Genomic DNA, 18323 nt, shown 5'->3' with positions numbered 1-18323 from the left:
GCATGCTAATACCGTGTGTACACATTAAAAATGGGTATTTGCATGCACAGCACAGCCTTATAAGATTCGATCCACTGGTTATTTAAATCCACTTGTGATTGGTCCTCCATTTTATTCGCTGTGCTGCTGCATTCTGCTGACACCAATGAAATCATTGGCCTTACAGGCTGTACTTAAATCTGGAGCAATTAGCAGTGCAGTGAGTGCGTTCAAACCTGGAACATTCACGTACAGTTCAGTAATTAAGTTCAGTGCTTTTCTTCCCCATTCTGCTCCCCCACTTAATGGGTGCCGGATCACTTTGAGAGGAGCTCTGAAAAATATTGTGGCAGAAGTGGAAAATCGCTCATGCAATGCCAGGTGTTAAAGGTGTTCTTTGAAACGAGCAAAGAGGGAAGTATATTACAATCTGTTGTGTATCTTCAAAGATAGATTACCATAGATTATTAAATTCTGGACACAAATGTTCATTGTCACAATTCACTCAACTTTTTGAGTGCATTCAAACATCATTAAAGTCTTTACAGAATATGCCACAATGCACTGATAGCTGACTAAATCTTTAAAACGTGCCCTGGCATTTTAAGAATGAGCACACTGAACATTAAACAAACTACTGAGGTTCCCAATGATACTACTAGAGTCAGTAATGCATTCTGTTACATGCATTGAATTTGGTTTTGGTTACTATTTTAGGATCTCCTATAAACTTAAATCAATCTAAGATCATTGATCATAAATTCAATTGGAGCTGAGGGTGCTCTGCATTTCACTGAGTCAAGCCCACTATGAACTCAGAGCAGGAATCATACCTTTTTAAATGTTTAGAAATCACATGTTGACACTTGCCATAATCATATATTTTAAATAATAATTTTTTTTAAACAGTGTGACTAATGCCCCCATCCCAGAAGGTGCTGATTGCCTCCTGAAAGGCACATCCAAACTCTAGCACCTTGCAGGATTAACTGCTAAACTTTTAAGAACATAAAGTCCATTTACATTGATGTACACAGACCCATCCATAAATGACTCAAATAATGATAATGTCAAAAGTTATTTATTAATCCAGGAACTCTCAGGGCAGGGATCATACTTGGAAGCTATAATAAGACTCGACTATTGAAAATACTTATCTTATTGAACAACAAAGCAGTTGTATCCTCCACGCATTCAAGCTAAGCTAAAATGGGCAACTTTCATGTAAGTAATTACTTCACTTGGATTGCATTTGCGCACTATCAGTTTATATGCACTAATATATATTTCAATTAGGATTTCAAATGGCAAGTATGTTTTTAAATGTATTGTGACTTTGTTGTGTGTACCTGATAATATTTACATCAATGCAAATCTGTATAAAACTACAATTGTAATATAGATTCTGAGTGTTTTAATAGTGACTATAACACAGTTAAATAGGGGTAGCATAGTAGGATTTTAAAAAACGCAATAAACATTGTGTTAAGGAACCTGTGAGCTTCTGTATGTACTTGCTGGACACTAAAATAATGCTATATGGATCTAGGACAACATCTCCAATGATGGAAGCCAACATTTTCAAATATTGGCTAAGTTTGTCATTGGGTGACTAAGTAGTCATCTACAAGTACTCTGAGAACTGCGCTGTTCACAGCGGGACCTGATCCAAATCCATAAATTGAAACCCCTTAGGATTGCTATAGGGTTTTGACTGAGAGAATTTCAGCCAAAATATCCGTGTTTAGATTCCTAATATTAGACATCTAAATGCACATTTAGGTACTGTCCACTGTAGGTAGGACAAGAAGTAATTGGCTTAATCTGCAACATAGGAGATTTAAATTGGATACTAGGAAGAACTTTCTAACTATAGAGATAATTAAGTACTGGAATAGGTTGCCAAGGGAGGTTGTGGAATCCCCATCACTGGAGGTTTTTAAGAACAGAGGAGACAAACACCTGCCAGGGATAAACCTACAAGTGTTCCTGCCTTAATAAGGGAAAGGAATGAACAAGATGACTTCTTGAGGTCCCTTCCAGCCCTACCTTTCTATGATTCTATAATGTTTAAAGAACTTCAGTGAGAGCTGCAAGTGCTCAGTACATCTGTCATTTAAGCAACTTGTATTGTAATAAAAAGGTAATATGGTTTTAATTTATATTTTTGAAACTCACAAATTAGCACATTTATTTCTGCTGCTGTGTATTCTGATAGAGTTAAGTTAAACATTGATAAAAGAGCCATATCCCAGGAAGTGCTGAGGACCTGCTGCTGCCAGAGAGTCATATCTTGAAGTCTTTACTCATTATTTTCTCAGTCAAACATCCATTCCCTAGACTGTGCACTGCACAAAGAGAGATTGTGAATCAGGGCCATTAGGAAGTGCAGATTGCTGCTCTGGTGTGTCGGTCCCACTCTGAAGGCTTGTGTAAGAATCTTGGGAAAAGGTAAATAGGCCCTCCTCCTTCTCTCCATTCCTTTCTGGGCCATTTGTTCCCCAAGGGGAACAAGAAGCAAGCAGCTCTTGCTCACAGGGCCTACTATTTGGATCAGCTTTTGCATGGGCAGCACAAGGCTAGGGCAGGGAGGCTTCTTGTACACACCCTGTCTCCTCTCCGCACACAGACGCCTGCACACCCATGTAAGTGCAGATCACTTCAATTTCTCCTCAGGGACGTGAGCCTAAAAGGGCGGATCCTACTCCATTTGAAGTAATTGGAAAAACTCTCATTGTCTTCAGTAGGAACAGTAGAATGCCCACATTGTTTAAGGACCTCAAGAGTTGCCCCTTTTACACCAGTAAGAAATGCAGGGACTCAGCTTCCCTTGGGATTTGGTCCCAGGAGATTGGAACTAATTTTGGAAATATGCTCAATTCCTGGTTCTGAGAATCACTTCTGAAACACCCTCATAATCTGTAGCCCTAAATAAAAGGTTTTAAGCAAGCAGTTTGTTCTTCTCCTATTTCTACGTTTCACCACAATATTTTTCATTCATGCTTTGTGTGTTGTGTGTTTTAAATTCCCAGAGCAAGTCGTACAACTTTACAGAAAAAGTGCAGGATTCAACAGTAGGGGGCCCCAGTTTTTCAGCAAATGAGCCAGTAAGCAATTTTGTTATGAGTGGTGCCGCACATGTACTTGCCTAAGACTGGCTATTTTGGACTCTGCCTTACGCATTATTCTCTCTCTTTAGCTCCGGTTCAGACTAATAAAGCTGAGCAGGAACCTGATTTTCCATCTTGCAGGAAATTCCATGATTTCTAATAGTTTTCCATTGTGAAACAGGACACAGCCAAAAAAAAGCTGAAATTTCCCACAAAACGAAATTCTAAAAAAAATTAGTTTGAGGTCAATCAAAACATTTTGTTTCCATAAAATCAAAACATTAGTTCTGATTTCAACCTTTAACTTCTTAAACCTCTTTTAAATATTAAAAAAACCAATGAATTTCATTTTGAAAATAAAAGTTGAAACATTCAATTCCAAAAATATTGACACAGGATGTTATCAAAATATTTAATTTCAGATGGGGGGTCCAGAATAATTTTATTTCAAAACATGTCATTTTTTACAAAAAGGGTATTTTTCATCACAATTCCAGATCCCAAATCTTTAGACTTCAGTTGAGTTTCACTCTCTGAACAGGATCTGGTTCCTGCTTCTGCAATTGACCGAAACCCTGGATCAGAACACTCCCATACTTTGGAAGGTTCAAAGTCTATAACTGTTTCCTCCCTTTGCAATCTTGTACCCTCAAGCCTACCTGTAATTTTGATTTCCCCCTTAATTGCCCCAAATGGAATCAGATGGACTACGTGGATGAGATATCTTTGATTGGTCAAACAAAACATATTACTTCACCCACCTAGTCTCTCTAATATCCTGGGATGGCTAAAACAACACTGAATACACCAAATGGAATCAATCAGTCTAAAATTTTGCATGCATGGTCTGCTGCCAGGAGAGGTGCTTAGGGGAAGGTTTCAGGATAATCTGAAAAGGCTTTCATATGATATGACAGTTTGCAAAGCTGAGGCATTTTCACTTTTGTAAAATTGGGTTAACTTTATCATCGAATATCATCTCTCAAAAATGCCTTAGCCGAGAAACTCCAGATCTTATATATTTTATTTTTCCTAATGAATATTGGTGCCTTTGCATAATTTTGGGAAGGAGAGTGATTCATTTTTAATTTGATTTGTTTTTTGAGAATCTCGTAAGGTCTCAGATTCCGACTAATTGCCTTCCTCAGTCAGGGAGGACTCTAAGCAACACAAAAGAGGGTGAGTCTGGCATAGGACAGGTGGTTTGAAAACCAAGCAAGGATTGCCTCCGGACTCTGGCAGATAAGTCTGGAGGTTCTCCTCAGAGACTAATGCAGAATTTTATAAACATCACATGGACTTTTGCATTGCCTATGAGTGCTTTACGTACTCCTCCTGAATTATAACCCTGTAGGGACCACTGCTGAATGTAAATATTATTTATTGCAGTGAGAGGCTTGTTGCTGTGTTTTGTTTTCTCACAGAGCCCAACAGTAGCTTCTTGTTGCCTCCTTTCCTAGGAACAGGTGATATTCAGTGGCAGTTGCTGGCCAGATACCCAATTTCAGCAGAAGGTGAAATAGATTCGTGTTCAGTCATGGGAGGTTGGGAGAGAACTAATGACAGATTTTGGTTCCTTCCATGGAGCCCACTTGTCTAGTATATACACTGCTCCTTTTCCTACTTAGGTAGACTGGTGAGTGATGCTGAGATGGGTTACTAACGCTTCTCACACAGTGTTTGGGTGGAACACCCTGCAGCGCAACACTTTGAAACTGAAAATCACCTCAGCAGCTTAAAAAGTGACATACAAACAGTACATGAAAATTAAAGGTTTTTCTGTTTTGGGGTGGGGGAGAAAGGGAAGTTGAGGGGTAATAAGTGTCTAAACTCTAATTTTGAGGCCTCAAAAATGTCAACAGCTTCTGTTTAAATGTAACCTTGCCTTGCTGTGCCGCTGCCACCATCTGGTGCCATTCTCTTAAAATAACTACAATATTATGACATACCTTAGACATTCAGCACTACAGCCCCAGAGACTGGGTCTCTGCATTTGCAGCTGTGGTACATGTTTTTCATCAGTGGTGCAGCTGCACTGGAGCCAGTATTGGTTTAGGTGTTTGTGTAGACAAGACTCAAACTTTTACAGCACTATCTCAAGATACAGATCCAGGTCTAAGGTGAGATAACATATATAAGTCTTTGAAGAATTCTTGATACAGTAGTGAAATCAGTTAAGCTTTGTCTGCTTTAGCGCTCAGAGTGGTGCAGTCGCACCTTTGCTCAAAAAAGAGAGGAAAAATGTGCTGATGTAGAGAAGGTGATAGAATACACTTCTCCTGAGGGCATTCTGCGCCAAAAAATTAAAAATTCTGCACACTGATTGCAGGTGGCTTGTTGGGATGATCTAGGTGCAGGGGGAGTGGGGCTCATCATGGGGAGTTCTGGGTGCAGGGCATCTGAGGCTTGACCGGAGAGCCTGGATATAAGAGGGTCTGGATGCCTGGGGTTTGTTCAGGTTAGGGAGCAGCTCCCCATACAGTGATCCCTCCACCTGCAGTGATGGGTGCAGGAAGTGCAGGGGGGGGAGTTTGCAGAGCTTCCTACAGCTGGGGAAGAAATCTGGGGGTGAGTATGACATAGCCCCGGATGCTATGCAATGGAAGAGGAAGTCCCATCCTCCCCAGCCTAGCCAGGACCAGCAGCTGAGCCTGGCTCAGGGTAGGAGCCACCAGACCAGACCCCTGCCACACAATGATTTACCTCTCTGCCAGCTGCCCTGGGCTCCCAAAACATACTGCTGGGGAGGCTCACATGACCACTCGTGGCTTCCCTTTGCTTCCCTATCAGAGAGTCATTTTTCTGCAGGGAAGCAAAGAAATCTGTGAGGGACACAAATTCTGCACATGCGCAGTTGTGCAGAAATCCCCCAGGAGTAATACACTTCCTTAAAACAATGTCAGTTGAATCTGAAAATATGCTTTATGGTGGTTAGCATCACTAGTGGCTCATCATATGCTGTATTATGATCAAATGATCAGCAAAATTAAAGAAGCCAAATTCATCCCTAGTGTAACTGAAATGAAACTTACTTTTAGGTGAATAAAGCCCTTCATCTGCGGCCTTGGTTTGTGTTTGACCTAAAAACATGTCATTCAGTAATGAAAGCTACAGTTCTGGAGCCACACAATTCTACCTGACCCATAAGGTGACTGCCAGTGAATAATATTGATACAAAAATAGTGCTTTCCTGCTGTATTGGTGGAATTTAATATTCCAGGACTGTATTTGGTCAAACTGGAGCTCTACAATATAAAATTAAATGAGTGAAAAATGATAAACATTTTTTATTGATTGTTATAGCAGGGTAACATGGGTGCCAAGCTGAAATTATGATGGGTGAATAAATGCAAAATATTCATATTTTATATTAGCAGCTGCTGCTTTGTAGCAGGAGGGAGGCTGATTCAGATGTGTATTTTAATTTTGCAGTTCTAAATAAAGGGCAGGGCTCTCAGCCTGTATATGGGCACTTTTTATTCTGAAAAATTGAATAACAAATAAGTATCTTTTGACCTCGTTAAAAGGGCTAATTAACTGCATTTTTACTTACAAGTTTAAAAAAGTTTATTTGAACCTGGTTATTTTTAGGAAATTTTCAGTTGCAACTAGAATTGTTGAGCAGTAACGGAAGAGGTATCTATATGGTAACTGTACTTTGTATCTACTGTACATTTCATACGGAAGGCCTTTTCATTGCCTCCATAGTGCCTGATAGTATCAGCTGCTGATATGCAGCTGCTGTTATTAGGCACAAAACAGCCTTAACAATATGTATTTTAATATAGTCAGTGGCAGTGTGCATGACAGATGGGGGATGGCATTCAGATACGGTGATATATTGCTCTGAACGTTATGGAAAGCAGATGTAGCTGTCTGCCACAGTGTGTAACAAGAAAAGAGAAAACTGGTCAAACAAAGAAAAATTATAGGTATGCTGATTGGAAAAGAGCAAAGGAAGAGTCGATTAAGTCTAATGGTTTAGACACAACAAATTCTGCATCTTGGCAGGGCTTAGACAAGATGATCCTTGCGGTTCCTTCTAACCCAGCAGAATGGAAAGACAGCAGCATCCCTGTATAAGCTCAAAGTATCTTGCAACAAGTGTGGCAACTACAGGCTGATCTCACTGTTATCGGTCCCAAGAAAGGTCTTTCCTCACATTCTGCTTGATATGATGCAGTTGCTTCTTGACAGATATCATTGTCTACAGCAATCAAGTTTCACTGTTGGGTGGTCAATAATGGACACTGTCCTTACCTTCCAGCTTCTTGCTGAGCTGCACTGAGAATTTAACTGCCCGCTTCATGTGACATATATTACTGTATCTCAAAGCAGCTTTTGATTTGGTCGATGAGTCAGCACTTTGGTTCACATTGAAAGGAGTTGGTGTTCCAAATGATCTGCTAAAACTTTTCCATGACCTTCACACCAGTACTCGTGCAAGAGTACACATTGGTTCAGAGCTTTTGACTCATTTCTACAATGTCAGGTGTGCATCAGAGACGCATTCTCACCCTGCATTATTCTGTTGAGCTATCAAATGGATATAAGGACTTGCTCTTCTACACGTCACAATCAAGGTGGGTCAAGAAGTGTTCACTGACTAAGATTACACCAACAACACTGCCTTGTTTGTGAAGAAGTCAGAGAATTTCAGCCCTTGCTTTCTCAGGTCTCCAAGATGCCACCCGCAATATGGGATCAAACATGTCATGGCAGAAGACCAAAGTCCAGAACCTCAAAGCTGGAGCATCAGAACCCCCGATGCAGATAGGACTTAGTACCGTGGAGAGTGTTAATGCATTCATCTATCTAAGCTGCAAGCAAAGTTCAAATTGTCACAGAAAACTGGATGTTCTTCAATGAATAGGTCTTGCCACTTCCTGAATGAGCTCCATGTCTTGGTTATGGATGCGACAACTTTGTGATGAGACAAAATTCCAGATCTATCAAGCCTGTGTACTACCTGTATTTCTATGAGTTCAAAACCTAGACACTCTTACAGACAGACTTGGAGCAACTAGAAACATTCTTTATGTACTGTTGGTGTCAAATCCTGAGCACAAAGTGATTTGACTTTGTGTGTAATGTCATGATCTCAAAAAGACCTGGCCCTCTTTCAGTTGTTCACCATATTCAAAAGCAGTATTGCATGTTTCTTAGCCACATCACCAAGATGGACAAAAACACCGTGCTTTGAAACTCTCCATCACAAGGTAGATCAGATAATGGTATGGGGTGGGATCACAGGGGCAAGTGAAGTGGTTAGAGGCGGAAAGCAGATAGGAAACGTTTGTATCTGTGATGGAGAGAAGGAGGAAAGAGTTGTAGGAGAGGAAGAGGAGGCAAGCTGAAGGGAGGGGGAAAGATAGGTCATATTTTGTCTATTTTCTTTTGAAAGACATAGGCGAGAGCCTGTGTGGAGAGAGAGACATGGAGGCAAGAGAAGGGAAGTGTTTGAGGAGTGAATCAATTGGATGAAAAAGCACCTGGGATTGCAGGCATGTGATTCAACTAAGTTGGAGATGTAGAGTTGTTTAACTAGGAAGATGATAGAGTTGAAGGACAAGTGAATGAATCTGTAGTAGAGGAAGTCAGCCTGGTCATGGGATTTCCATCACAGATGCTCTGTTGCATGAGAGCAGAAACAGAAGAAGAGGATGTTGGGGATGAGTGAAGCCTGGGGGTTGGGAGGGCAGGCCTGGGGGAGGGGGCAAAAGAGTCAAAGGCAGAGGAGAGTGAAACATGCAGAGAATAAACAATCATGTAAGAAAAGGAATAAAGGGCCAGGAGGAGGGGACTAAGAGCAGACAAGAAGTCATCAGTGCTGATGGACTGGAAGTCATGGAAAGGCTGAACAACAGGGCATAAGGGGAAAGGAGGGGTTTGCTAATGGTGGATGCTGAAAGTGACCAGGTGATAGTTGGAGAGGAGAACCTAGCAAAAGAGATATTGCAGAGAGCAGTGCTTGTGAGGACCAAGTCAAGTGAATGACCGTTTTGGTGAGTGGGAGAGTTAAATCAGGACTGCAAGTTGCATGAAGGTGCCAAGAATCATTATTATTATTATTTGCTGTGTTCCTGCTGCCTTTCATTGTTTGTTTGGCTTTAAGTTCCAGCCACTGGTTCTTGTTCTGCCTTTCTCTACTACAGCCAAGAGACCTTCAGGACCTTGTATTTTCTTCTCATGAAGGTAATCAAGTGGGCTCCAGCTGTTTTCTGCCCCTACTAGTTAACATTCTGGAGCCCAAGCACTTTCTGATTCAGTCACTTCTTACCCCTCCAGATGTCACAAAGCTGTAGGCAATGTGTCATTCATCTCTGTTCATTCCAATCACACGTACATTGTGAGAAGGAATGGGATACATTTTCTATTCAGATATTTTAAAAATGAAAGGACTATTCATAGATTCATAGACTCTAGGACTGGAAGAGACCTCGAGAGGTCATTGAGTCCAGTCCCCTGCCTCATGGCAGGACCAAATACTGTCTAGACCATCCCTGATAGACATTTATCTAACCTACTCTTAAATATCTCCAGAGATGGAGATTTCACAACCTCCCTAGGCAATTTATTCCAGTGTTTAACTACCCTGACAGTTAGGAACTTTTTCCTAATGTCCAACTTAAATCTTCCTTGCTCCAGTTTAAGCCTGTTGCTTCTTATTCTATCATTAGAGGCTAAGGTGAACAAGTTTTCTCCCTCCTCCTGATGACACCCTTTTAGATACCTGAAAACTGCTATCCTATGTCCGTCCTTCAGTCTTCTCCTTTCCAAATCGAAAATAAACCCAATTCTTTCAGCTTTGCTTCATAGGTCAATGTTCTCAAGACCTTTAATCATCTGGTTGCTTATCTCATGGACCCTTCTAATTCTCTATTTTCTTGAATTGCGGTGCCAGAACTGGACACAATACTTCCAGTGGGCCTAACCAGCGCAGAGTAGCGTTCGAAGATGACTTCCTTGTGGTTCTTGTTTACAACATACCTCGATTAATACATCCCAGAATCTGTTTGCTTTTTTGACGTATCAACACTGATCTGACTCCGTTATTTTAGCTTGTGGACACTAGTGACCCCTAGATCTCTTGTCTGGCCTACTCCTCCTAGACAGTCTTACCATTCGGTATGTGTGAAACTGATTGTTCTTCCTAAGTGGAGCACGTTGCATTTGTCTTTATTGAACTTCCTCCGGTTTTACCTCAAACCATTTCTCCAATTTGTCCGAGAATATTTTGAATTTTGAACCCTTCCTCCAAAGAGTTGCAATCCCTTTCCAGTTTGCGTATCGACGCAAACTTAATAAGGCGTAACTTTCTACGCCACATCTAAAAGTCGGTTGATGAAGATATTGAACAGAGCCAGGTCCCAAAAAGACCCCTGCGGAACCCACTTGTATATACCTTTCTCAGGCAGGATTGAGAAGCCGTTTAATAACTACTTCTGGTACAGTTTTCCAGTCATTATGCATCCACCTTTATAGTAGCCCCATTCTAATTGTATTCTGCCTATTCTTATCGATAGGAATCATGCGATTACACGTTATAAAATGCTTAATAAGTCTGTATTACCTATCACTGCTGTCTCCGCTTATCCACAAGTCTCGTATATCCTATCAAAGCAGCTATCAGAATTGGGTTTGACCATCGATGTGTTCTTGACAAATAATCCATGCTGGCTATTCTTGATACTTACCACCTCCAGTGTTTGCAGATGATTATCTTTATTACTTTGGTCCATTATCATTCCTGGCACAGAGTTAAACTTAACTGGTCTGTAGTTCCTGGGTTGTTTTTATTCCTTTTTATAGAATGGGCCACCGTCTATTTGCCTTTTCCAGTTTCTGGAATCTCTCGTACTCCCATGACTTTCCAAAGATAATAGTAGGGCTCAGATCGTCGTGTGTTAATTTGCAGTATTCTAGCATGCATTTATCAAGCTGGTGAACTTGCAGGCATTACTGGTTCTAAGTGATTTTTTAACTTGCTCTTTTTTTATTTACCCCTCCCGATAAGTATTCACTATGTTAACATTCTTTCAGACTTTCTCAGTTGAAGACTGAACAAAAGAAGTCATTAGCATCGTCTGCCATTTCCGCTTCCTATTTACTGTTTCTCCTCCTCACTGAGGCCTAACATTCCTTGATCTCCGCTTGCTCTAATGTATTGATAAAAAGTCTTCTTGTTTCCCTTTATTCCCATAGCTAGTTTGAGCTCATTTAGTGCCTTTGCCTTTCTAATCTTGCCCCTGCATTCCTGTGTTGTTTGCCTATATTCATCCTTTGTATTCATCATTTGATTTATGGCTTTAGATATGGTCCAATGACTGCCAGGGTTCAAAGGGCCCAAGATAGAGTAAAAGCAGGTTTAACACAATTTCCATTACAGGGAAACGAACCTCCCAGGCTAGGAGATCATGGTATAACATTTTCATCTTGTATTTTAAAATGTGCCGGACTTAAGAGAGAACATTATCATTTTGCATTTTACTCTTAACTCAAGAACCTGAAAGGAAATATGAGTCACATCAGTTATGCTATTGATAATTCAAACCATCCCTTCTAGACAAAGCTTTAAAGTTCATCCTGATAACACAGGGTGTTAGCACTTCCCATGTGACAGTATGGGATATTAAGAATTCAAGAATTAACACAATGCCTCTTCTTTCTCTATTCAGTACTGTTGGTCTAGTTAACCTTCGCTTTCAGTTACATTACAGCTCATTAGAAGCTTCTGTTACAGTGAATAATTAATCCCATGTCCGTATGCTCCAATTAATAATTAATCATGTGGGCATTGATTTGCTAAAGGTTGTCTTCTGAGAGCACAACTTATTGTACACAACTTTACTAATTAGATTAGCACCTAATTCCTGGTTGTTATTGTATTAACAATTATGTTATTGTATATAATAGTATGTTATGTGGTTATGGACAGAGAAAAGGAAACTCTGCAAATTTCCAGGGTTGCTAATTAGTAAGAGAACTTATTCATTGACTATACCTGGGACATGTGTGGAAGGACTTTGAGTCCTTAAACTGATGGATGGGCTACAATGAAACATACTGCAAACCTGTGACTATAAATACTATTTTCTGTGCCAATTTCCAGGATTTCTGAGGTGGTCTCCTAGGTTTTTTTTCCTGCGCTTAATTTTATGAAAATGACAGTTCTTTTTTTTTAGCCATAAAGACTGATTTGTATTGTTAGTGAAATTGTTTGCTTAGAATTCTATTAAAAATTAGCCTTTTGTTCCCTGTTGTAGACTTTTGACACAGCCCTGACGTCAACCAGAGTTGTACCTCTGAAACTGAGAGTGGAATTGGCCCAACAATTGTAACAGGCTTTTATTTTATCTCTATTCTCTAACTACTTCCATGTATTTCAGTTGAACATGCATATATCTGCTCTGTTGCTAAATGTATCACGTATATCTTAACAGTCCATGGGGCAATGAAAAGCAGCAGTAGCACAGCAGATAATAATAATGATTAAATGTATGTGGCACATAAAAGTGCTGGTGAAAGACTAACATCACTCACATTAATTGGTCAGGTTTATAAAAGGTAACACTCCCATCATATGGCCGGGGTCAGTATACACTGATTCGAGTGGTTACAGTTACATGTTCCTTTTTTATTTCCCTAAAGTGAAATGCAAATAAAATAAATCAACCAAAACCAACCAGAAAGTAAGGCAGCCAATTAATAAAACACTCAAAAGCAGCTGTCGAGGATGAAGGTCAGAATAAAACACCTGAGCCCCTCTAATATGTGAGAGGATTATTCCAACTCTTATTAAACATCTGCCAATAACTATGACCTCCAAACCTCAGTGGCTTTCTCATCACATGGGCACTGGTTCTCAAAACTTCCTTCTGCACTAGCCTGAGTTTGCTGCTCTTGGTGCTGTACACTGTCAATGACTAAGTGGGCATGTGTTATTTCTGTCAGTGCACAATTGTTGTCATTAGCATTCTAGATATTGCTATTCCATTGTCTTCTGTTTCACCTGTGTGACCTCGCTAAACTTGAAGGTGTGGATGGGTAAAAATAGCAGTTATTTTGATATGTTGCAAGGTACTTTTTGTTGGAAATCTAACTCTCCCCTCTCTTTTGCATTAGGGGTCACTTTTTTTTGGTGGTGTTTCTTCTGTTCTAGTTTCCTGATCTGTAGTTATTTTGTAAATACTTCAAAGCTATTGTCATTAGCTCAAGAAACTTGTTAGATTTTGGTCCCAAATTTGGGTGTCTGCCATAAGTGTCTATACAGGTGAAGTATGTTGCAATATTAACCATGCTAAGTATAGATCCCTTGAATCTGCCAGAGCTTTTATTTTTTATTCAATTTTTTTCTGCCAACCCATTTGGTTTTTCATCGTAAGACTTGACACACATGCTTGAATTGATAGATCAAAGAGAATACCTAAAATGATTCATTGAGTTTTGTGGGTCATTATCTGTTATTGACTCATCTGAAATCCCATGGCAAGTAAACCGATTTACATGTTAGTAAATTGTTACTTGATGTGCTGTGCAACAGCTTGGTTTCAACCACTGATAAGAGGCAATCTATCCCATTCAATTCAAGTAGATCTGTGCCAACCTTGGATGAAGAGTGACTGGGAATCTCATGTGGTTTCACTTGTTTATTGCATTCTATTTCCTGCATTTATGGCAGATTTCATACTTGGATACATGACGTTTTTGCTAAGTACTCTCAGAGGTAACCCATCTTTTCAGATAACTAACTGAGAATCAGATTGCTAATTGAGAACATAAATGTGCTTCATAGAAACTATTCTTATCTGTAGTGTGGATAGGGCCTACCCAGACCCTAAAGTTCAAAGGTGAAACTGGCCAGTCCAAGGCATAATCCAGTTATGATGACATGATTATGTCCCATCCACACCACAAATTTTAACCATGTTGTAACTAGGTCAAGCACAATCCATGTTGTAATTATTTCCCCCAGACTCATTAATAGTTGTATTGTCCTGGGCCATTTAGAACAGCATGAAAAAAATTCCCAACATTGTTTCACTGGAAAACATGCCTGTAATCTGATGGTCTGATACTGTTGATATGTTCTCACACTGTCAACAAAGTATTATTGCCCCAACAAAACTGCAAAACTGAAGAACGTGATTATCTAATCTACTAATAACCATAAAAATATCATAAATTAAGCAATGACTCTACCCATGTTGTTTTAATTGGATGTGTACAAAGTCATGAGTTGTGTAAGAGCCATGGTGACCCAAGTGACTCATCTTCAGACTTCAGCCACTTTAGGTTAGTGAGCACTGTGAAGATTTCTTTAGTACTATCTACTGGGCTGATGTGTTGTTTCCATGGGGTGAGGAATATCTATCTGTTATATCAAGAGTATAGGAAGCAATAAGACTTTAGGAGGGCTACCATGCCGAAGAAGAATGTCTTGTCAGTGTGCATGCATGGGACTTGGAGCCAGGAACTCCTGAATTCTGTTCCCAGCTTTACAGCTGACTCAGTTGTTGGCCTGGGCAGTTCACCTAACCTCTGTCTCAGATTTACCAACTGATGATTTGTCACTCAAAGGGTATTCCCAGGATTAATTAGTTAATGCTTTACTGTGATTTAAAGATTAAAGTTTTAGTGCAGCGGCCCACAGTTCTCAAACTGTGGGTCGGTACCCCGAAGTGGGTCGCAATCCCATTTTAATGGGGTCACCAGGGCTAGTATTAGACTTGCTGGGACCTGGAGCTGAAGCCGACACCCGGGCCCCTCCATCCAGGACTGAAACCGAAGCTCAGAAGGGGGTCGCAGCGCAACGAGAACTGAGAATCAATAGATTTCTGCGTCAACAGAACTGGTACAGGAAAAAAAAAAAAAAACATATTCTGACCCTCATTAGCAAACTCATGTTGTGTCAACTCTCCATGAAATAATTTATTAGCAGTCAAGACATATTAACAAGCCACATGCCTAAAAGCAGTTGAAAGATGAAATGACACAGCTGTCAATTAAAAATAAAATCTAGCTAACTATGTTGGGCCAGATTCTCAGCTGCCTCGTACCTTGTGTAGACATTTACAATATAAGTGAAAAGAGGGAGCAAAACCACAACAAATCAGAAAAGTAGCATTTTACAACCACTTTCCTCTCTCTTTCCCAGGTGAAAATGATTACTAAAAGGTACAAGGCAGTGGAGAATCAGCCCAGATAGTTCAATAAACCATGAACCACTAGCATCATTTCTTGAGTCGATTGATCATATTCTGTCCTCAGTTACATGGAAGTAAATATGAAACCACTTGAAGTAACTCTTTTGAATTGTAAATGAGAACAGAGCTCGGACAAATGATCATAGAAGCCCTGACAGTGGTTCATAGTTTATTAAATTCTAGGCACTGGAAGGATTTTCTTTGCTAACAAACATTTCAGGCTAAATTGTGCAAGCTTCACTGACGTTAAGGAGCAGTTACTCTTCCTTGGGTCTAATTATAGGAGGGAATGTTCCCCATCAGGAGTGAGCTGCACAATTGATACAGGCTTCTAGATACACTGGGCCAGATGCTGCAGAGCTCTGCGGCCTCCTCTGCCAGAGGCAGGGAGAAGATGTGTAAGGGCAGGACTTTGCTATGCCCAATTATTTTCTGGTGGAAAGTTTTCTACCAGCAGTGTAAGTTAAAGGTGCCCCCCACCCTTCCTTTAACTTAGCTGCAGCCAAGCCACTAAGAATCAAGGAGACATGACTGGTTCCCTAACCACCTCCCCATACCTAGGAGCCTTGCTTAGGGACAGTGAAGAATTGAGACCAGCTTTTCCTAAATATTTTTGAAAATTTCAGAGGCATTTTATTTTCTTCATGTGGTCACTCCTCCAACTGCAGGATGATGAGTGCCTTCTAAATATCATAGACAGACAGATGGTTTGACAATTTATCTTTTTCAAAGAAAGAAATAATTTTAAAAACTCAGTCCCATCAAAACGGTAAAGCCCAGATCAGCATTCCCTAGCAGAATTGTTATAGACAAGGACTATTTAGAATAACAGTATTTCTATACACTCCCATTTGAGAAGAGGCATGCAGCTGCTGGTGTCTCAGATATGGCATGCTGCCAAATCAGATACACCATATCTTGGGAAGAACAAGCAAGAAGAATAGTATCCTAACTGGGGCCTTTTCTTTTATTACCTTTTATGTTATTTTATTGCCTCTTAATTAGCATTTTATTATCTGTGCTAGCCAGATTCTTTATAACTTTCAGGTTTGGGGCCTGATTCCTCACTGCAACATGCAGGAGCGGTGCCAGAAAGTGGCGCCAGAAAGAATTCGGGGGGAGGCATTTTGTGCGCTCCCCACGGGGCGCATGGGAGCTTCTGATTCCACTCCCATTGTGCTGCCGAAGAAGGACCCTCTGCCAAAATGCTGCAGGCAACAGCAGCAATCATTGAGCTGCTCAATTGCCTGCCGCTGTTTTCCACGGCACGTTGGCAGAAGGTCCTTTTTCGGCGGCGCAACAGGAGTGGAACCGAAAGCTCCCATGCACCCCGTGGGGAGCCCACAAAGTGCCACCCCCCAAATCCTGGCACCCTAGGCAACCGCCTAAGGTCGCCTAATGGAAGCGCCGGCACTGGCAACATGTCTTGTGTAGTCACGTCTGTTCGAAGTTAGTCTATAACACTGCCATTCTCCCTTGCCAGTATACCTTATCTACAAAGCTCTCCTAGTGTATAGGCCACTGTATTGATTTTGTACTGGTATGCTAATGCTACAAGTGAAACAAGCTATTCCAGTAAAGGTTCAGATTTGCCAATATAATTGTGTCTGCACTAGGGACTTCTGCTACCATAGCTATGTGAGTCAGGGATCACACCTCCTCACACAACAGAAGAAGTCTGTAATGTAGACTTAGCCTTGGCAGCATTTTTTTTTTTTTGCACCCTCCTTTCCCTCACTTTGCAAGGTGCAGGGCAGTGGTTAATCAGGGCCATAACATTTCAGCTAGATATCACAGACTGAAGTGGATACTACACTGGAAACAAACCTTATAGGAGCATTACAGTCTATCAGATGAACAGATGAATTAACTCAAACCTAGTTACCATCTGACAAATATATATTTTTAATCATTTATTTATGATCGGTGAGTGGTATTTTATTAATAATTGTTATTGATCACTTAGAAGATGCCTTGCATTTACACACAGCCTTGCAAACATAGATTAAAACATATTCCTTGCCCCAAAGATCTTATAATGAAAATACATCATTTAAGATAGGCAAGATCAGGGGTTTAATTAGAACAGTCGCTTAAACAGTTAGTACTTCTACCTGATGGCTGCATTTTGTGCTCCAGAATCAAAACTTTGTTGATTTTTTGAAAGAAATTGATCCTCTTCATGGTTGCAAAGAAATCTGTTGCAAATATGAAGTGTAACAAATGACATGATGTCTGCCTGAGTCTGCAGGAAGCCTGAAACAATAGCTCCAAGAGATCTGAATTGCCTCATTCATCTCAATAGATGTTAATTCTAAATATAATAATTTTGATAGTTTAATATCAGCACTGTTTATTGCATTCTCCTTCATCATCAACGTACTACAAACTGCTCCCTTCCTTGTAGCATAATGGAGTAGGGACCCATATGGTCTGTTGTTTATAAATTGGGATCTGTCTGAATTAAAAGAGTACTATGAGTGCAAGATAGAATTATTAATGTCTTACCTAGCTTAAGGTAGACTCTAATAATAGTCATGTTTTAAATTATAGGCTGAATAAAGTATTGGAATAAAGTCTCTGTGTTAAGCTTGTTATCATGGAGCTGGGCCAAATCATGAAGCCATTACTCAAGTCTTGTTTATCTAGGGGTTCTTATATCACATCCATCACTGTAATATCTGGGCACTTCTGATGTTAATGGGAATTTTATCTGAGTCTGGACTGAGTACAGACTTCACAATTCAGCCCATAGAGAATTGACAGATAAGTATATAAAAATCTCTAGAAATATAAATGCTGTTTGAAAGAGAGGGCTTGTGTTTTAATTTGAGGAGTTCAAGGGTGTACTGCAGACATCTGGTCTATCTCCAGTTTATTTACATAAGTGTGTAGCTCTGGGACAGTTTAATATTTAACTATGGAAATGGAGTATTAATGGTCTATTGGATCATTGAAAAAAGAGGCATCCAGAATGAGGTAATGCTGGTGGAAATTATCGGTGACCATTTTACAAAAATATATTGAA

At 40.2% G+C, this 18323-nt stretch overlaps 1 protein-coding gene across 1 annotated transcript in view; it reads left to right on the top strand.

Moving 5' to 3' along the window:
* Nucleotides 1-1188: 1188 nt before the first annotated feature.
* Nucleotides 1189-18323, top strand: part of ANXA13 (annexin A13) — a 37968-nt gene continuing 20833 nt past the window's right edge. Inside the window, exons 1-2 of the mRNA XM_032803509.1 lie at nucleotides 1189-1203; nucleotides 3012-3086. Coding sequence (XP_032659400.1) covers nucleotides 1189-1203; nucleotides 3012-3086 — 90 coding nt within the window. The remainder of the gene's footprint in view (nucleotides 1204-3011; nucleotides 3087-18323) is intronic.

The sequence above is a fragment of the Chelonoidis abingdonii genome, chromosome 2, assembly GCF_003597395.2.
Source record: "Chelonoidis abingdonii isolate Lonesome George chromosome 2, CheloAbing_2.0, whole genome shotgun sequence".
NCBI lineage: Eukaryota > Metazoa > Chordata > Testudines > Testudinidae > Chelonoidis > Chelonoidis abingdonii.
Note: the sequence above shows the minus strand (reverse complement) of the source record. Positions and strands in the feature narration are given on the sequence as shown.